Genomic DNA, 19,418 nt, shown 5'->3' on the forward strand with positions numbered 1-19,418 from the left:
ATACTCATATACATGATATAAGCTATTACTTACCTGGGATGTGATTCTCTATTGGGAGGAATTATTCTCTATATATAACTATTTTTGATACTGTATTCTGTGAACCTGGTACATTTTCTTTTAATTATTTTTTATATGTCTATAGTATATACTTGGGAGGGGGTTAATTTTGTATGTTTTGTATTTATTGATGTTTAATAAAGTAAAAATATTTTGATATAATATTATTATGTCGAAATAAAATTTTTGGTCACTGCGTGTGAACATACCCTTAGGAGCGAGCCAGAACCTTCCTTATTCACAGTATCGCAGCCTTCTTCTCCCATTGAAGTGAATGTTAGAAGAAAGCTGCAATACCTGTGAATTGCCGCTACATCTGTGTCGACGATTCACAGTGAGCAAGTAGAAATGAAGGGGAAACAGCGCTCATACGAGCAATGCACCCCGCTTTCAAAATAGCTGATCGGCGGGGTCTGATGAGTCAGACCCCAACCGATCATCTATTGATGGCCTATCCTGAGGATAGGACATCAATTTTTTGGGACTGGAAAGCCCCTTTAATTTCCCTGCAGCGCCACCACAGAGACTGTGCAGGAGGAGGGAGGGGGAAATCACACACTCCTCAGCATCAGTGTCTGTCAGCACCAGGGAGGAGATCCCTCATGGGCTATAGAAGAAGAAAGCAGTACAGAAATAGGTAATAAATAAATATTGTTTATGGCAAAACCCCTTTAAATAGATACAATTGATTTCCAGTTTTTAGCCAATCACTAAATTTTCTATGCAAAAGCATATTCTTCCAATTATGAATTTTCTCACTGTTTCTACAAATTACTTTGCAGATTAAAAAGGTAGTCTCATGAGGACACCCCCTGCCCGTAGGTCCTACTAGGGCATATGAACGTCATAGAGAGGGGTTGCCTACTCGGGGTTTGAGGCGTGGCTTAAAAGGAAAAAAATTGGCGCATGGGTTGTCTCTCTGTGCAATACTTAAAAGTTGGGAGGTATGGCTAATCTCCGAGCTGACGTCTTTTTAAAAGGGATTCTCTCTGTGATTTTTGCCAACATACATATTAAATACATTTATGCCAGTGTTTTACGAAGACAACCTCTTTTGCAGAATTCTGACACATAGAGGAGGGTCCCGAGCTGGGGAACCCACTCTATGACATCTATATCCCCTAATAATGCATATGCCCAGGGGTTGTCATCCTGAGATAACCTCTAATGATAAATATGGCGCAGCTTTTGTGACTTATAACCATACATTTTTGATAAATTAGCTCCTATTATTTAAAGGGATATAAAAAAAAAATACCCTTGACTGTAAAGCCACATCTGACCAGTTAAGGAAAACACTGCTGCTGCAAAACGTTAAGAAATGCTTTCTCATGTGGATATATCCTTTAGGAGTGCACAGTCTGATCATTTCTGAACCGGAAGACATGCTCCACGCTTCTGAGAAATGTGACTCAAAACCAACTATGGGCAAGCCTGCCCATGTCCATGATGGCGGCTCTGCCATCACCGGAGCATTTCCGCTTCCGTCTCTTCGCGTGTGCTCGCTTCCTGTCTTTTCCACTCTTTCCGGACCGGGACAAGACGGGCCGCAGACATGGCGCTCTATAATTTTAAGAAGATTATGGTGGTCCCGTCCGCTAAGGTACGTGGAGGGTGACCGATGTGTCAGCGCTGTGTATATCCGCCAGCATGTGCGTGGACTGAGGCCAGACTCGTATACATAACCCCGCAAGAGAGACACGTGGAGAAGGAGAGAGAGCAGCTGTTTGTGTGTGCCCTGCTGCCGTGTGTAGTCACTGCTCTCTAGTGTCAGCCGCCTGTATGCGGCCATGCGTTCTTTATACTTTTGTTACATTACCCACGTCTTGTAGTCATTCCTGGGGATGTCCGGTTGTAGGGAGGCGGATCCGTCCATAAACGTGTAGTCGGAGCCAGAAGTAGTGTGATGGATACTTTACTTTTCAGTCCTTGTTGCTGCAGTCACAGGGGCAGCGTGTCCATATGTCATAAGGAAAAAGCAATGTACAACTTCTGTAAAGAGCTGAGAAATATGTTAGTGTTCTATATAGGCAACAAAAATAAATGTTTTTTTAGGAGTCGCTTTGGAAGAATATTGATGTGGTGCACACAGCAGAAACATAAGCAGGTTACACATAAGCTCCGCCCTCATACATATAGCAGCCACCCCTGTATTGTCCGCCAGTGTGTCCAGCACTTCCCAGTAGTAGTGCCAGTCAGTAGTCCCCCTTCATATCAGTTAGGCCCTACATTTATTGTATATGTCGGTAAAGTCCCTGATATACACGCTAAACCTGTCCATATGGGTCCGTTAGCCCGTCGGAGGTATATATCGGGAGCCCTCCCAACCTACATTTCCGACCGAAGGCAATAATACGATGTGAAGAGGGCCTAAGGTTCTGTTCACTTTGCCATTTGTCTGTTATGCTGCTTAGTTTTGTTTTGTTTTTATCCATTGGCAAAAGGGGCAAATTAAAAAAAAAATCTTATAGTATTACTTTTACTATGTTGAAATGGAAGTGAAACGTTGGCATAAATATAGTCTAAAGGTAGTGCCCCCATTAAGGGTCAGTTCACACTAAGTTTTTTTATGCGGAAACCGCGTTGGAAAACAAGCCAAAAAATGGCCGAAAATGCCTCCCATTGATTTCAATGGGAGGCGGAGGTAGTGTTTTCCCGCGTCCGGAAAAACAGTCTCGCGGGAAAAAGGAGACATTCCCTATCTAAGGGCACTTACGTCTCTGACCTCCCATTGACATCAATGGGAGGCAGAGAAAGCGTATTTTGTTGAGTTTTTGCCGGCGGCGCCCAATGGCCGCGGGCAAAAAAACGTGGCAAATGGCGTGCAGGCAGATAAAAATCTGCCCCAAAATTCCGAATGGGATTTTGAGGCAGAATTTTCTGCCTGCAAAAAAACTCTTGTGTGAACATACCCTAAGGCTATGTTCACACGGAGTATTTTGCCGAGTTTTTTGACGCGGAAACCGCGTCGCAAAAACGGCCCGAAAATGCCTCCCATTGATTTCAATGGGAGGCGTCGGCGTCTTTTTCCCGCGAGCAGTAAAACTGCCTCGCGGGAAAAAGAAGCGACATGCCCTATCTTCGGGCGTTTACGCCTCTGACCTCCCATTGACTTAAATGGGAGGCAGAGAAAGCGTATTTCGGGGTGTTTTATGCCCGCGGCGCTCAATGGCCGCGGGCGAAAAACGCTGTGAAAATCGGCGTGCAAGCAGAGGAAAATCTGCCTCAAACTTCCAAACTGAATTTTGAGGCAGATATTCCTCCTGCAAAATATAGTGCCAGCCAGTATAATAATAAAACCCTCACTCGCTGCCCACTCTGATGTTACAACTGATTGACTAGAGTTTATATGTGACGCCGAGGATCCTGCAGACTGTGGAGCCGTCCCAGTGTGTGATGTCTGAGGGGACAATACAATGTAATACTGGATGTTGTTTTATTAACACTTCATGTTCGTGTCTTGCAGGACTTCATAGACCTCACATTGTCAAAGACCCAAAGAAAGACGCCAACCGTTATTCACAAACATTATCAGATCAACAGGATCCGCCATTTCTATATGAGGAAAGTAAAGTTCACCCAGCAGAATTACCACGACCGCCTCTCGCAGATTCTCACAGATTTCCCTAAATTGGATGTAAGTAAATGTTTGTATTTTCCACGGGTGTTTTCTCCATGGAATATTCTCCAATCCTGACCTGTTAGGGAGACTCGAGGACTGAAGTGGAGAATCATTGCTCTTCTAACTAGCTGTTCAGCGGGTGCTGGTACACCAATTACTGCTATTGTGGTATGTTCACACGGGGCGTTTTCTTTTTGTTTTGTTTTTTTGAAACAGGAAAACATTTTTGTGTCATTTTAACAATGCTGCCCCGTGTGAACATCCCCTTAGGTCGTTTTATGGATGCTTTAATTTAATGAGGCCTGTCTCTTTAAATCGGACAATATGGGGTTTCTACTGGCACGGACCGGAGGCTGCACTCAAAACTCTGTAATGTACCGAACCCTTGAGAAGAAGCAATGTATTGAAAATGTAACTTTTCCGAATCCTCCAACCGATGCTGAAACTGCTTGACATACTGAGTGCTGCAGAGAAATAAGGAACGTTTGTTTTAAAAAGTCATTTTCAAATGCAAGACTAGTGAATCAATAGAGGGGATTCAGGATCGAAGGGTTTGTTCACACGCAGTGTTACAGATGTTTTTCGGGGTGTAAATGCCTCGGAAAACGCCTGGAAAAAACAGAAGCTGATCTCCGCCAAACATCTGCCCATTGATTTCCAATGGCTAAAACAGTGTTTCGTTCAGACAGGGTGTTTTTTTTTTACGCAGCTGCTTGAAAAAACGGCGCCTGAAAAAACGCCCCGTAAAAAGAAATGCGTGTCACCGATTTTTGGAGCCGTTTTTCATTGTGTAAATAGAAAAACCGCCCCAAAACCGCATCAAAAAAACGTTTGCTTTAAGAAAGGCTGAAAATCAGAGACTGTTTTCCCTTGAAAGCCGCTCCGTATTTTACAGCCGTTTTTACTTTAGTGTGTGAACAGAGCCTAAATCTATTAATCAGAGCAGAAAGAGACTATGAAGAGTCTCTTGCTCTGGAGGACCCGGCACGTCTATTACACACAGTCCATTGATTTCAATGGTAATGGTGTAATGCTTTATTTCCACTGCAAGGAAATTTAACCCGTAATTCCAGGTACCCAATCAGTTTACTGCTGATCGCTGGATATTCCCTGTGATCACCAGATTGTGAGGGGACCCTTTTAATTAAAAGGATGGTCTGAGGCCTCATTCACACGAGCGTGGCGTTTTTTGTGCACGCAAAAATGCGGCGTTTTGCGTGCGCAAAAACCACTTAACAGCTCCGTGGGGTATCAGCATATGATGCGCGGCTGCGTGCTTTTTGCGCAGCCGCCATCATTATGACACTCCATTTGGATGTTTGTAAACAGAAAAGCACGTGGTGCTTTTCTGTTTACATTCAGAGTTTGACAGCTGTTGCGCGAATCACGCAGTACGCACGGAAGTGCTTCCGTGCGGCATGCGTGGTTTTCACGCACCCATTGACTTCAATGGGTGCGTGATTCGCGCAAAACGCTGAAAGAACGGACATGTTGTGACTTTGTTTCAGCAGACTCACGCTGAGTAAAAATCACGCACATGTCCGCACGGCCCCATAGACTAATATAGGTCCGTGCAACTCACGCGCGTTGCACGGACGTTTTTCCCGTTCGTCTGAATAAAGCCTAAAGAAGACGTCTTTAATGAGTCTCTCACCTTGTAATAATTGCAAACACGTGTCAAGAAGTAACTAGTAGTGGAGCCAATGTTGCTGGACTGTTCTGGATATATGTATTTGTGCACGTGCTCATACAGTGAGCGTGCATGGAAGTGCTACTTTTATGTAGACAGTGTAAACTAGGACCAGGCAGTCAGAAGATGAACCAAATTGATCACAGTGGTGCATGCTGTATGATAAATTTGGTGCTAGACTTTTTTTTCCTCCTTAGGCCGGGTTCACACGACCATGTTACGTCCGTAAAGGACGGAACGTATTTCGGCCGCAAGTCCCGGACCGAACACAGTGCAGGGAGCCGGGCTCCTAGCATCATACTTATGTACGATGCTAGGAGTTCCTGCCTCGCTGCGGGACAACTGTCCCGTACTGTAATCATGTTTTCAGTACAGGTCAGTAGTTCCACGGAGAGGCAGGGACTCCTAGCATCGTACATAACTATGATGTTAGGAGCCCGGCTCCCTGCACTGTGTTCAGTGTGTTGCGGCCGAAATACGTTCTGTCCTTTACGGACGTAACATGCTCGTGTGAACCCTTTAGTGTCTAAAGAGGTGCAAGCGTCTGTTCTAAAATGAAATGCGCCAAATTGTGGAGTATTTTCTGACACATTTTAGGCGCAGACACATTAGTAAATGTCACAATAATTTGATGGAGTTGCACATGTAATCCCATACACAGGTCCATGCTTAGCATATTCCGTGGTCTTCGGCAGTGCTATTTCTATACACTTCACAGGCAATTAGTCCTGGACACCTTATTTTACCTATTGACTGCAGTGGCAGACCTGGGAGGTCCAGCCCCTTCCCCTTACTTGATCTGCAGCTGACGCGGAAGGGAATTAGGAGGAGATGGTTCCCGTAAAGTCACAACGTGTTGCTTTACAATGTGTTTGCCTGCATACTGAACACATATTTTGCTGTCTGTTTTGTTTCTATAGGACGTGCATCCTTTTTATGCAGATTTAATGAATGTCCTTTACGATAAAGACCACTACAAGCTGGCATTGGGACAAATTAACATCGCCAAGAACCTAGTGGACAAGTGAGGATTTTATTTTCACAAACACTTTTATTCAGAAATATGCCTTTCAATGAATTCTTACAACTTTTGTGTTTTTAGTGTGGCCAAAGATTATTTGAGGTTGATGAAATATGGAGACTCCTTATACCGCTGCAAACAACTGAAGAGGGCGGCACTGGGTCGCATGTGTACGATTATCAAACGGCAGAAGCAGAGCTTGGAATACCTGGAGCAAGGTAACGCCACCTCCGAGATGGTTCAGGAGACTTTACTATATTGTTTGAATATCAATTCCCTGCAGAATGTTATTATCAGACTCTATTAGATTAGACAAGAGTAATTTCAGAAGAGGGAAGTCAAGATCTGTAAACCGATTTTGTTTTTTCACAGTGCGTCAACATCTGTCGCGTTTGCCAACTATTGACCCCAACACACGTACCCTGCTCCTCTGCGGCTACCCAAATGTCGGCAAATCCAGCTTTATAAATAAGGTTGTTATAACTTTTTTTTAGTGTTCCTTTTCATTTTGGGATTTCCGTCAAATTTCAAACTTCTAGGTAGAAATGGTTATCTTTAAAACAGTTGGCTTGGCTTCTATTGCTCATGTAACACGCTTTACCCAAGGGCTAATGCACACGGCAAAGCTGTGTATACGGAACCCGTGCAGTGGCACACGGTGTCCCTGTGGTTCCGTGTGACTTTGTATGGTACCTCCATAATACAGCGTGGCACAAAGTTGTTTTGTTTTTTTTCTCAGATTCCTTATATTAGGGGCTCACAGAGGTACAGTATAGGCCAATAGCAGTTTGAGTACCATATTATTAATCCGTAATATATCTGTGTGCATTGGCTCTGGTTAAGATGGATAGTCACTGCTGCTCTATTTCAAGCTGCAGACATTAATGAAGCATATTACAATATTCGGCTCTGTTCACAGCAGGCTACAGCCCTAACTCGGAGGTAAACGTCAGGAGGAACTTCCGGCATGTACCACCAATGGAAGGTTGCAACGTATGCTACTGCATAGGCAGACTATGGCATACGTTGCTAATAGGCTACCAGAGGGAAAAGAACATACTGTTTGTATGTTTGTTTGTTTTTTTTGTTTTTTTTACTGTATCCATCTGTACAGAATAGCGTCTGCTTTGCTATTATATTCAGCAAAAAGTATACGGACTCATACCGGCCTGGTGTATGCCAGAAGTACATTTTTTAGGCTTATGCTGGGATGGATACGTTTAGGGTATATGTTGGAAGCTTTTTCAATGTATATGCCAAACGTAGGCCTGTAACATGATGTGGACGCAGCCTAACACATCACATTAAGTTCTGCCTCACACTTCGTTTGTAATCGATGACGATGTTTTTCAGGTGACCAGAGCAGATGTAGAGGTACAGCCGTATGCCTTTACTACGAAGTCGTTATTTGTGGGGCACATGGATTACAAATACCTTCGCTGGCAGGTGAGTTTATATCTGGCAGGTGAATTACCAGCCAAGAACATTGCATGTGTTATGTGGAAATTGAGATTTATTTATTTTTACCGGCATGCAAGAAGCTTAATAATCTTTTCAGTATTTTGGTCGTTTTAAAGAGTCTCTGTCACCAGTTTATAACTGCCCTATCTTCTACCTAATCTAATAGGCGCTTTAATGTAGATACGTTTTTTTTTTTAAACTTTTATTTTTGACCAAGTTATGGTCCTTTTTAGTTTTATGCTAATTTGTTCTAAATGCCCAATTGGGCGTTTTACTTTTCATCAAGTGGGCGTTGTAAAGAAAAGTGTATGACGCTGACCAATCAGCGTCATCCACTTCTCTTCATTCATGCCCAGCTTGTTTCACTGCACAGCCATGGAAGACTGAACACGGCTGGAGGCGATGTCTGTTGACTCTTCCGTCGCTCTTGTGAAGAACCTGCGGGAGGAAGACCCGTCACAGCGTGATCTCACGAGATCACGCTGTGCAGTGAAACAAGCTGGGCATGAATGAAGAGAAGTGTATGACGCTGATTGGTCAGCGTCATACACTTTTCTTTGCAACGCCCACTTGGTGAAAGGTTAAAAAAAAAACGTCCAATTGGGCATTTAGAACAAATTAGCATAAAACTAAAAAGGATCATAACTTGGTCAAAAATAAACATTTTTCAAAAAACCGTATCTACATTAAAGCGCCTATTAGATTAGGTAGGAGATAGGGCAGTTATAAACTGGTGACAGAGCCAATTTAAAGAAAGGCTTGAGTATTTGGTACCATAAAATGTTTCCACCTTCCTACCACGTTATTTTTGCTATTGTTTTAAAATGAGTCTCCTTTCTGTAGTTTAGCATATCTCTCCAACCGGCGACTATCCGGGCATGCTGGGAGTTGTAGCTTCTCAACAGGTTGTAGACCACTGTTCTATTCAATTTTATATGTGAACAGTATTAACCGCAATCCCTGAATGTTGTTGGAAAAAATGTTATAGAAGTGATCTACTTAAATAAAAAAAAAGTTACTTTCAGAGGCATGTTCGTTTGTATCTAGACACATTTAACCCCGTTTCCCATTTACATTTGACACTTCACAAAATGATCTGTTATCTTATTAAATAAATGACCTCATCGGGCACGTTGCAGGTAGTGGACACCCCTGGGATTCTAGATCACCCCCTGGAGGAGAGGAACACCATCGAGATGCAGGCCATCACTGCCCTGGCTCACCTCCGGGCCGCCGTCCTGTACGTCATGGATATATCTGAGCAGTGTGGACACAATTTAGAGCAGCAGGTGGAACTCTTCAACAGCATCCGTCCTCTGTTCGCCAATAAAGTGAGTCCTGGTCACATATGCTGGAAACTGCCGCTTCTGTAACACGGCAAAGTAAAACGACATCTTCTTTTATTCTTCTTTTTCTCGTAGCCTCTCATTATTATTCTGAATAAATGTGACGTGAAGCGCGTCTCTGAACTCAATGAGGAAGAACAGGTAACGGTGTATGAAACCTAAAATACTTATGGGATGTTGACAATTAGAACAACAAAAGATGATAAATAATAGATTGGTACCAAGAATTGTTACTAGATCTTACATCCCTGACCACTACTGACCTCATCAAATCACAAAATTTTCATGTCAATTTGAAAAACATAATCTGCAGTACTTACTATAAGCTGCGAGCGAGCCGTGTAGTAGATTCCTCCTCCAGCAGCACAGACAGCCGTTCTGCACATTCCTGCAACTGGCCAAGAAGCTCCAGCAGCCGGCAGAGCCATGTCTTCTAATCATAGGGATCCAGCATGAAGCATTCTACTATTGGAATCATTAGGCGCTTTGTAGCACAGGCTTTCTGGTAGATACGGATTCCTGGGAGACAGACCACAGGGCATTGTCTGCCGCTGGAGCTTTTCTACCAGTTTCAGGAGAGTGCAGCATGTGTGCGTGCGTGTGTTGAAGCTCTGCAAGGAGGAGGACTTTGCTAATCTACTACATCGCATATAGTGAGTACTACAGTATGTGTTTTTTAATTGAGAACTGAAGATACGGATTAAGGCAAGTACTAAACCTGAAGTTCTTTTTTTTATATTCAGATATTTTGTGACATCCTGAATAAGTTGTGACTGGCCTCCTGGAAAGATTCCCCAAAAGTCTTTTCAGTTTAGGGGTAATGACTCTCAATTTGCAATTCCTTTCTCACATGAGGGAAATGGTTGTTAGAGAACGGGAGGCGCAGTCCTGTACATGGTGCAGGATTGGCCGCACATGCTCTGTGACTGGATGTACCACTTTAAAGAGGCTCTGTCACCAGATTCTCAAATCCCTATCTCCTATTGCATGTGATCGGCGCTGCAATGTAGATAACAGTAACACTTTTTTTTTAAAAAAACCATTTTTGGCTAAGTTATGAGCAATTTTATATATATGCAAATGAGCTTTGAAATGGACAACTGGGCAACAACAGTCGGCATCATACACTCCTCTCCATTGATTTACACAGAAGCGATGTGCAGCCACATACACAGAGATTAACATTACTACAGTGTCCTGATAATGACTACACGTGATCATCCAGCCTGGACGTCATGTGTATTCAGAATCCTGACACTTCTGACTCTTTTCTGTGAGATTTCCAGCAAGTGAAACTAAATCTCGTTTACTTCCGTAATCTCGAGAGATTTCGTTTCCCTTGCTAGAAATCTCAAAGAAAAGAGTCAGAAGTGTCAGGATTCTGAATACACATGACGTCCAGGCTGGATTTCGTGTGTATTCATTATCAGGACACTCAATTAACATTAATCTCTGTTTATGTGGCTGCACATCGCTGCTGTGTAAATCAATGGAGAGGAGTGTATGACGCTGACTGGTCACTGATTGGTCAGCGTCATACACGTAAACACGCCCAGTTAAAAACACAATACACGCCCAGTTGGACAGAACGATAAAAACACGCCCAGTTGTCCATTTCAAACCTCATTTGCATATATATATAAAATAGCTCATAACTTGGCCAAAAATGAACGCTTTTAAAAAAACAAAAACGTTACTGTTATCTACATTGCAGCGCCGATCACATGCAATAGGAGATAGGGGTTTCAGAATCTGGTGACAGAGCCTCTTTAAGGGTATGTTCACACAACCTATTTTCAACCATTTTTTTGTGCTGTCAACGCCCCGATAAACGGCTGAACATACAGGGTCTAAACGCCTCCAAACATCTACCCATGGATTTCAATGTAAAAAACTGCGCTTCAGTAACACGGGCGTTTTTTTATGCGCGGTTGATAAAATGCACGTAAAAAACGCCCCGTAAAATTGAAGTGCATGTCACTTTTTGACCCGTTTTTGGAGTTTTTTCATTGCCTCAATAGAAATACGGCTCCAAAAACGGCCGTAAAAAACGACCCGATGCATAAAAAACGGCGGAAAATCGGGGGCTATTTTCCCTTGAAAACCGCTTCATATTTTACAGCCGCTTTTTGTTTGCCATGTGAACATACCCTAACAGAGTAAATGCCTTATATGCAGTAACACTAATGTTTTCTACAGAAAATCTTCAAGGACTTTGAGAACGAGGGCTTGCCTGTCATTGAGACCAGCACCCTCACGGACGAAGGGGTCATTCAAGTGAAGATGGAGGTTTGTTGAGCCTGTAATAGTTAATATTCGCGATGTTCCCAGGGCCATGGAGTATAGTATATATTTTTTATTTTCTGACTCAGGCATGTGACAGACTGCTGGCTCATAGAGTGGAAACCAAGATGAAGGGGAACAAAGTAAATGACGTTCTCAACAGGCTGCACCTAGCCGTACCAACTAAGAGAGACGAGAAGGTGAGATCGCTACTGGTTATTGTTTTTTTCTTTTTACTGTGCAGACTGGATGTTCTCAGGAGGATCGTTACATTATCACTAAATGTGGAGTTATAATCACTACCGGATTTACACCTCAGGAGCCTGTATCACAATGTCAGCATGTGCTTTCATATGAAGGTCAATATCCCTTCCCTCAGAATCGCCTATAGGTAAATTTGTCCCTGGTTCTACAGATTGGTTTACAGGACAATATATAGGATCTCTCCACTTTATGTAGGAGGAGGAGAGTATATACATCTAGAAAAGACCTGATCTCTTTCTTTCAATAGCTCCATAGGACACATTCAGTCCTTATAGTCCTGCTATTGCCATAAAGTACCTATATCCTGCTTTGAGTGTTATATAAACTTTGTGTAACCTTAATTTACTATAAATGTGACTGATTTGTTTTAGGTGAGGCCGCCCTTCATACCAGAGGGAGCTGTAACCAGAAAGAAACGAATGGACACTGATGCTTCAAAGAAGAAATTGGTTTGTTTTTTTTCATATGTCACAAGAAGTTTATGTAGATGTAAAGTATGTTGAGGGGTTTGCCAACGTTTCTCGATTTGTGTCTTTTAGGAGAAAGACCTTGAAATGGAGCTGGGCGATGATTATATCCTGGATCTGCAGAGTAAGTTATTCTTCTAAATGTTTGTAAAACTGCACATAAGTGACAGTCTCTCATCATTACTTACTACATAAATCTATGGATATAGCTGATATTACTTATGGCAACTTGGAGAATTTAAAGGGGTTTTCCAATTTGACATCCTGTAAAAGCACGGCCGATGTGTGTCTGTCTGCTGGGACCTCCGTTAAAGTTGAGAACGATTGGTTTCTATATGAGCTGCTTAGAACAGGGATCATTATTGGTGGAGGTCCCAGCAGTCCAACCCCCTCTTATCACACCTCTATGCGATGTCTAATTGATGTGCCATTAATGTTAATAAATGGAAAATCCCTTTAGATATTTATTTGAAAAATGACATTCTATTTCTTAAAGATCTTCAAACATTGATGCTCTGTGTATTCACAAGATAAATGAGGTTTAATTATCTTTCACTTTCAAGAATACTGGGATATAATGAATCCAACGGAGAGATATGATAAGATACCAGAAGTCTGGCAGGGACATAACGTTGCTGATTACATAGACCCTGAAATAATGAAGGTGAGTCTGGAATATGTGTTTGGCTTGTATATACAGCACGTCATCTTGCAGAACATGTAAAGCTTATAAATGGTTTGGCGTCTATTACCTTTTCTTAGTTTACTAATTTCATTTAAAGAGAATGTGTTGCTAGAATTTTTTTTTTTTTTTCAGTTAAACAGTTAGTATTTAAGTGATTAAACATTTTGAAATTTTTTCACAAGTCAGGAAATATTATAAATTAGATTCTAATTTATAACATTTCCCTGTGCTGGTCACTAGAGGGAGCAATTCCCAAAATTGCAGCATTGCAATGTGGTAAAGCAACCTCATTGCTTTATGCTGCAAATTTGGGGTAGACACACTCGCTCCAGTGTCCTCACACAATCCCCCCTCCCTTATTCTGGCTAGTGCCAGGAGAAGGAGGTGGTTGAATCTTCTAATCCTCCTACACTGTGCATTCGCTCAGAAAATGGCGGCACACAGTTTAGGAGGATTAGATACAGTGGTAATCACACAGTATAACACTAACATTCACATACACAAACATAACTTACCTGCTCCTGCCGCCGCTGCTGCCTGCGATCCTACTCCTCGCGTCTTCGCTGCCTGGAACATATGTCCAGAAGCTGCGACCGGAAGTAGTCATCTTACTGTCCGGTCGCAGCTTCCGGTTCACATGAAAATGGCGCCGGATGTCGCTCGGCCGAAGACCTTCCATTTGGACTGTGGGAGCGGCGCATGCAGACGGCGTACACTATAGTGAATGGAACGGCTCCCGTTCGCATGCTCTATGGGGATGTATGTGCCGTATTCCATCTCTGTATGTGTTGTTAATCGACACATACAGAGATGAAAATAGAAATGGCAGCCCCCATAGTGAAGTAAAAGTAAGAAAAAAGTAAAAGACAAATAAATAAAATTAATTTTAATAACATACTAAAAGCAAATTTATTTAGAGATATTAAATTTATATATATATATATATATATATATATATATATAATTTAATTTCGCAACACCTTTCCTCTAAGCATTTTACACACAATTGGTCCACTATGAACCTTTTAACTGCTTAAACCGTAGTCCTTTTAAATGCATTTAAAACATGTTACGTAATGGAAGATTATATTTTCTAATTCTATACAAAGGCACAAGGTTCTTAAAGATGTCCATGGCTGTAATCTTTCAAAACAGCACCACAACCTGTCGACAGGTTGTGTGGTATTGCAGCGCAGCCTCATTCACTTCAATAGAGCCCAACTGCGATACCAGACATAACCTGTGGTCAGGGGTAGTTCTGATCTTGGAGGAAAGGAGCCATGTTGTTCTAATCCTGGACAATCCCTTTAAAGAGGCCCTGTCGCCTCTCCTGACATGTCTGCTTTAGTAAATAATTGCATTCCCCATGAAATAACAATTCTAGAGCATCTTTTCTTAGAACTCCCCGTTGTGATGTTCCTCTGTTATTCCTCCTGGAAATGTATGGATATATTGACAACTGGTCCAAGTGATATGTAAAGATTGCAGAGTCAAATAATTGATCTCCACATATCTATATTACCTTTTGTTAGAAATTGGAAGAACTAGAAAAAGAGGAGGAGCTGAAGGAAACAGCTGGTGAATATGACAGCGAAAATGAAAGCGAGGATGAGGAAATGGCAGAAATTCGCCAGCTTGCTCAGCAGATTCGTGATAAGAAAAAACTAAAGTTTCTTGCTTCAAAAGAAAAAGATATTCATGGGCCACGGCTCCCAAGAACTGCTAAAAAGGTAAGTGGCTCCTGAATCAAGGTTTACGCAGTCAAAACTATAATTAAACATTATAAAGATGGGATCATGTTCCGGGGTTTTAGACTGATTGTAAATAAAAATGCTTGAATTCATTGTTCGCACTGGCTTCAATGTTTCCATATATAACTGATAAAAAACAAAACCTTAATGAAAACTAAATGACCTTAAAGGGGTTTTCCCATCAGGGACATTTATGACGTATACGCAGTTACGGAAGCAGAGTAGCATGCGAGATACGATGTTTCTGTAACTGCCATACACTTCTATGGGACTTATGGAAACAGCGTAGCTCAGCGAGATACGTTTTCATCTAACACAGTCGGAAATCACACGCTTCAGCGGGAACACAAAGCGGTAGAACGGTGTTTAGGGGGCCCCATTCTAGAGATAGATGCAGGTCCCTAGAGATGCGACCTTCATTTATGACCTATCCTGTGGATACGGCATAAATGTCCCTGATGGGAAAACCCCTTTAATGAATGACCATGACGTGCTTTTTTTTTTTTTTAAGAAGCTGAATGGAACGTAGCCTAACTGATTATATTGCATTTGCTGTCAAAAAAATCCTAGAAATAAATTAACGTAAAGTTCCGTTCGGGTTACGTTTTTTTCTCCTCTGTGTACATGGGAGGGAAACCGGAGCGACTGACAAATTCTAGAACTGTCACTTAAAGGGAATGTGTTGCCAGCAAAACATGTATTTTTTTTTTTTAGTTAAACAATTAGTGTGTAGGTGATTAAACATTGTTCTAATTTTTTTTTTCACGAGTCAGGAAATATTATAAATTGGATTCTAATTTATAATATTTCCCAGTGCTGGTCACTAGATGGAGCCATTCCCAAAATTGCAGCATTGCATGTGGTAAAGCAACCACATTGCTTTATGCTGCAAAATTGGGTAAAAAGCACTCGCTCTAGTGAGCTCTCAGAACCCCCCCTCCTTTATCCTGGCTAGTGCCGGGAGAAACGAGGGGTTTGAACGGTCTAACCTCCTACACTGTGTGTCGCCATTTTTTTGAGCTAACACACAGTGTAGAAGGTTTACATACAGTAGTAAACACACTGAAACACAAACATACATAGAAATCCCTTACCTGCTCCAGTCGCCGCCGCTCCCTCCGGTCCATCCGCTCCGTCTGCTGCCGCTGCTCCATGTGCACAAGTCCGGAAGCCGCGACCGGAAGTAGTAATCTTACTGTCCGGCCGCGACTTCCGGTCCACAGGAAAATGGCGCCGGACGGCGCGCATTTCAAATTGAACTGTGTGGGAGCGGCGCATGCGCCGCTCCCACACAGCGGCGTACATGTTAGTGGATGGAACGGGCCCCGTTCGCAGTCCCTATGGGACTGGAGCTGCCGTATTCCATGTCTGTATGTGTCGTTAATCGACACATACAGAAATGGAAAAAAAAATGGCAGCCCCCATAGGGAAGAAAAAGTGTAAAAATAAGAAAAAGTAACACACAAACACACAAATGAATCCAAACGTTTTTAATAAAGCACTAATATCTTTAACATATTTAAAAAAAAATTGTGGTAACACTGTTCCTTTAAAGATATTTGTGCCAAAAATATATATTTTTTTATTCTTTTAACAGGTGCAACGCAAGACATTAGAGAAAGAGATGAGTGATCTTGGCCTTGATATGACTGAGCAAAATGAGGTAAAATGTTATTGAATCCTGGAACTGAGACTTGAATACAACAGAATTTTATAAATTTCCAACATTGTATTGTAATATGTAAATTCCTATTGGGGTTCATTGATACCATAGAGAGGAGTCTACCCGACTAGCCAGATCTGAAAGCTGCTCTGTCTGGCCTATTGAAAGCTCGGCGGTATCATAGTTGCCTTGAGATCCAGTTAGGCTGCTCACTGGTGTTTATAGAGGTCCAGATATTCAGTTGCTTAATAAATATACTGCCACCTACAACAGGTTTTTTGGAGTCTCTTGCTCCAGTTTTCCAGTTGTGTTTTTATATTGAGTTCTCAGCAGACCTGTCCTGACTAGTTTGAGGCTAGGCAGTGACTAAAACAGCAATTGTGAGAAGACTTCAAATATTCCCTAATTGAGGGGGAAAAAGTTGCGACTTTCACAAAAAATCCAAGATGGAATTCCAATTTTTGTGATGGTCGCAAGACTGCTTGCAACTTTTTTTTCCTCCATGGGGAATTGCATCATGACATCAATTTTCTGTCGCCGTGTAGCCCCGGTCTAATAAGAACGTTAAATATCTTCCTGTAATAGATTTATACATTGTGGGTGATGGCACGTTTCCATACAAAACTATTCACTCCATGTGGTGCCATTATTTGTAAATCTAGGCTGAAGGCTTTAGAAAAATGTTTCCGCTAATAGGCGTTTGAGTTTTATGATCACCTGTGCCTTTCAGACCCACTATGTTACACAAGCAAGATCCAGGAGTGTACAAAGAAAACGTAAACGTGAAGAGTCTGTACCACCAACTTCTGTCACTCGCAGCCGAAGCAACTCCAGACCCCCACGAGACCAGTCCGGGGTTCGTGATGCAAAGGTGGGTGCTCCTTTTCATAACTTGTACTTATGAGTAGTTAATTGTCCAGTTCTTGCATTACTACCTGTCTCTCTATGCAATATATCGATTTTAAAGGGGGTTCTCTAGGACTTAAATAATCGGTGGCCCATTCTTACCCTTCATTGTTTACACAGGCGCAGCGGCTTGTCCGTATGGGCGGCTCTGCAGCCAAACCCATTCTCTTGAATGGGTTGTATTGCAGTGCAAGGCACAGACACCTAATTGGACAAGCCACTGTGCCTGTGTAAATAATAATGGAAACACTGCGCTCGCTGAATTGGCAGGGGGGTCCCAGAGGATGGATCTCCACCGATCAAACATTGAGTAGTTAGTAATGCGTCAAAATGATGGCTGAGCCTCCTGGTAGCATTACAGTCCCTTTATGCGGTCACCACCATGTTTTTTATTTATGTCTGTTGGCTCAATGTTTAGCAACAAGGTGTTTCGTGTAGCTCCAGATGTCACAGCATCTCTAAACTATATAATACATTTTCTATATAAATTTGTTTCTTAGATGGCCAAGAAAGCAAAGCTGATCATGAAGAATTCTCAGAAGAAAATGAATAGAATGGGCAAGAAAGGCGAGGCAGACAGACACGTGTTTGATCTGAAGCCCAAACATTTATTTTCTGGCAAAAGAAAATCTGGCACCACAGACCGAAGATAAGATTGTCACAAGGACGTCCTTCATCCCGGTCTACGGCTGAAATCACAGCCGGTGTAGAGGGAGCTATGTTCTCCATCTTTTATAAAGCTCGATTTTTTTTTTTATTTGTATGCCATACAGACTAACTATGAATTAGCTTCATGGTCAGAGCAAGTTCTAAATGTTCCTACCTTCAGAGAGCCCTTGTACTTCTCATTAAGTTATAGTTGTGTAAGAATTGGGAGTGAATGGCCATTGCAGCATTCAAAGGTCTCCAGGTTTGGTGCCCTCAAATGTCATAAAGACATATGCAACATCTGATCATATTTATTCATAAGAAAATGACTGGGGGAAAAAAAAAGTAAGCTAACTTGTATCTGAAAAAACCCAAAACCACGAGTAGGGCATATTCCACCGGTGTCTATTTGATCAGACAAATGAATAAAACAAGTTGATATTGTGTTGGCTTGTGTGCTGCTTTTAGGTGTTCGTATAATTAAAAGATTGAGTTAAGGGCATGTTCACATTTCCGTTCCGCGGTTCCGTCTGAGGCGAACGCTGATGTGAACAGGCCCTAAAAAGTACAGTCTAACATGTCATCAGAAGGAAGTAGGAAAACTGTTCCCAAAGGAAGAGATTTCCTTCTTTCCTCAGTTCTACCAATGTTTTTGGCAAGACAAAAACAGACCTAACGCTATAAATTCGGCTGTAGTGGTTCTTGCTAATCCATTTATTTTTAAAAAAAATTAAAACTGATATTCCCTACTTCTGAAACATTGCAGATGAAGTTCTAGAAAATATTTGTTTTGTTTCTCACCAATCCAAGTTTTCATTCTCACAAATGACCATTTTGGAAGAACTAAAGAAATGTGTATTAAAGACAATGTGAGAGATTTGGCAAAACAGGCGTGTTTTTAGATTCATTTTAAAAAGTCCTTCAGAACCCTTCACTTTGATTTTGCAACAGTTTAGCTCAATCTTCCTCATTTGGATCTGGATCTCATGTATAAAGACTAAAGGCCCTTTTACACGGGCCAATTATTGGGCAAACTATCGTTCATAGAACTCTTGTTGCCAATAATTGCCCTGTGTATACAGGGCAGTTATCAGCAAATGAACGATCAAACGCGTGTTCATCTGCTGATCACATCGTTTTATAAAACTAAAATATTATTATTGTCGGCAGCACATCTCCCTGTGTAAGCTGCCGACATGATGAGAACGTATGGGGAGGAGTGATCAGAGAAATGATCGCTTATCCCCATCCATAGCTCCTTGTGACTGGAGCAACCGAGCGCCGGCCAAAATAGTGTGCGTTTATTATATGACCACCACAATTAGATGGCCTGACAGGCCAATCAGCCTGCCCATCCAAGTCATCTGACACTGGACTATTTCCCTTCTGCAGATTAACTCGTAGCCAGTCCTGTGTAGAACATCTTGGTTTAAAGAGGATCTGTCACTAGATTAGCTAGGAGATGGGGAATTACTAATCTAACTAGTGAAAATTGTGTCCCAAAACGTTTATTTTAAAAGTTGAGTCTCTAAATATGCAAATGAGCCTATC

The 19,418-nt window shown here is 42.0% G+C and overlaps 1 protein-coding gene across 1 annotated transcript; it reads left to right on the forward strand.

Moving 5' to 3' along the window:
- Positions 1 to 1,556: 1,556 nt before the first annotated feature.
- On the forward strand, positions 1,557 to 18,071 carry GTPBP4 (GTP binding protein 4). Its single transcript, XM_075827425.1, has 17 exons — positions 1,557 to 1,663; positions 3,527 to 3,697; positions 6,293 to 6,396; positions 6,475 to 6,611; positions 6,766 to 6,866; positions 7,747 to 7,839; positions 8,994 to 9,185; positions 9,276 to 9,341; positions 11,400 to 11,489; positions 11,573 to 11,683; positions 12,119 to 12,196; positions 12,287 to 12,338; positions 12,778 to 12,878; positions 14,432 to 14,629; positions 16,248 to 16,313; positions 17,044 to 17,184; positions 17,720 to 18,071. Exons 1-17 carry the CDS (start codon positions 1,616 to 1,618, stop codon positions 17,870 to 17,872), a joined length of 1,902 nt encoding a protein of 633 aa, XP_075683540.1. The 5' UTR covers positions 1,557 to 1,615; the 3' UTR covers positions 17,873 to 18,071.
- The last annotated feature ends 1,347 nt before the right edge of the window (positions 18,072 to 19,418 follow it).

The sequence above is a fragment of the Rhinoderma darwinii genome, chromosome 5 (assembly GCF_050947455.1).
Source record: "Rhinoderma darwinii isolate aRhiDar2 chromosome 5, aRhiDar2.hap1, whole genome shotgun sequence".
NCBI lineage: Eukaryota > Metazoa > Chordata > Amphibia > Anura > Rhinodermatidae > Rhinoderma > Rhinoderma darwinii.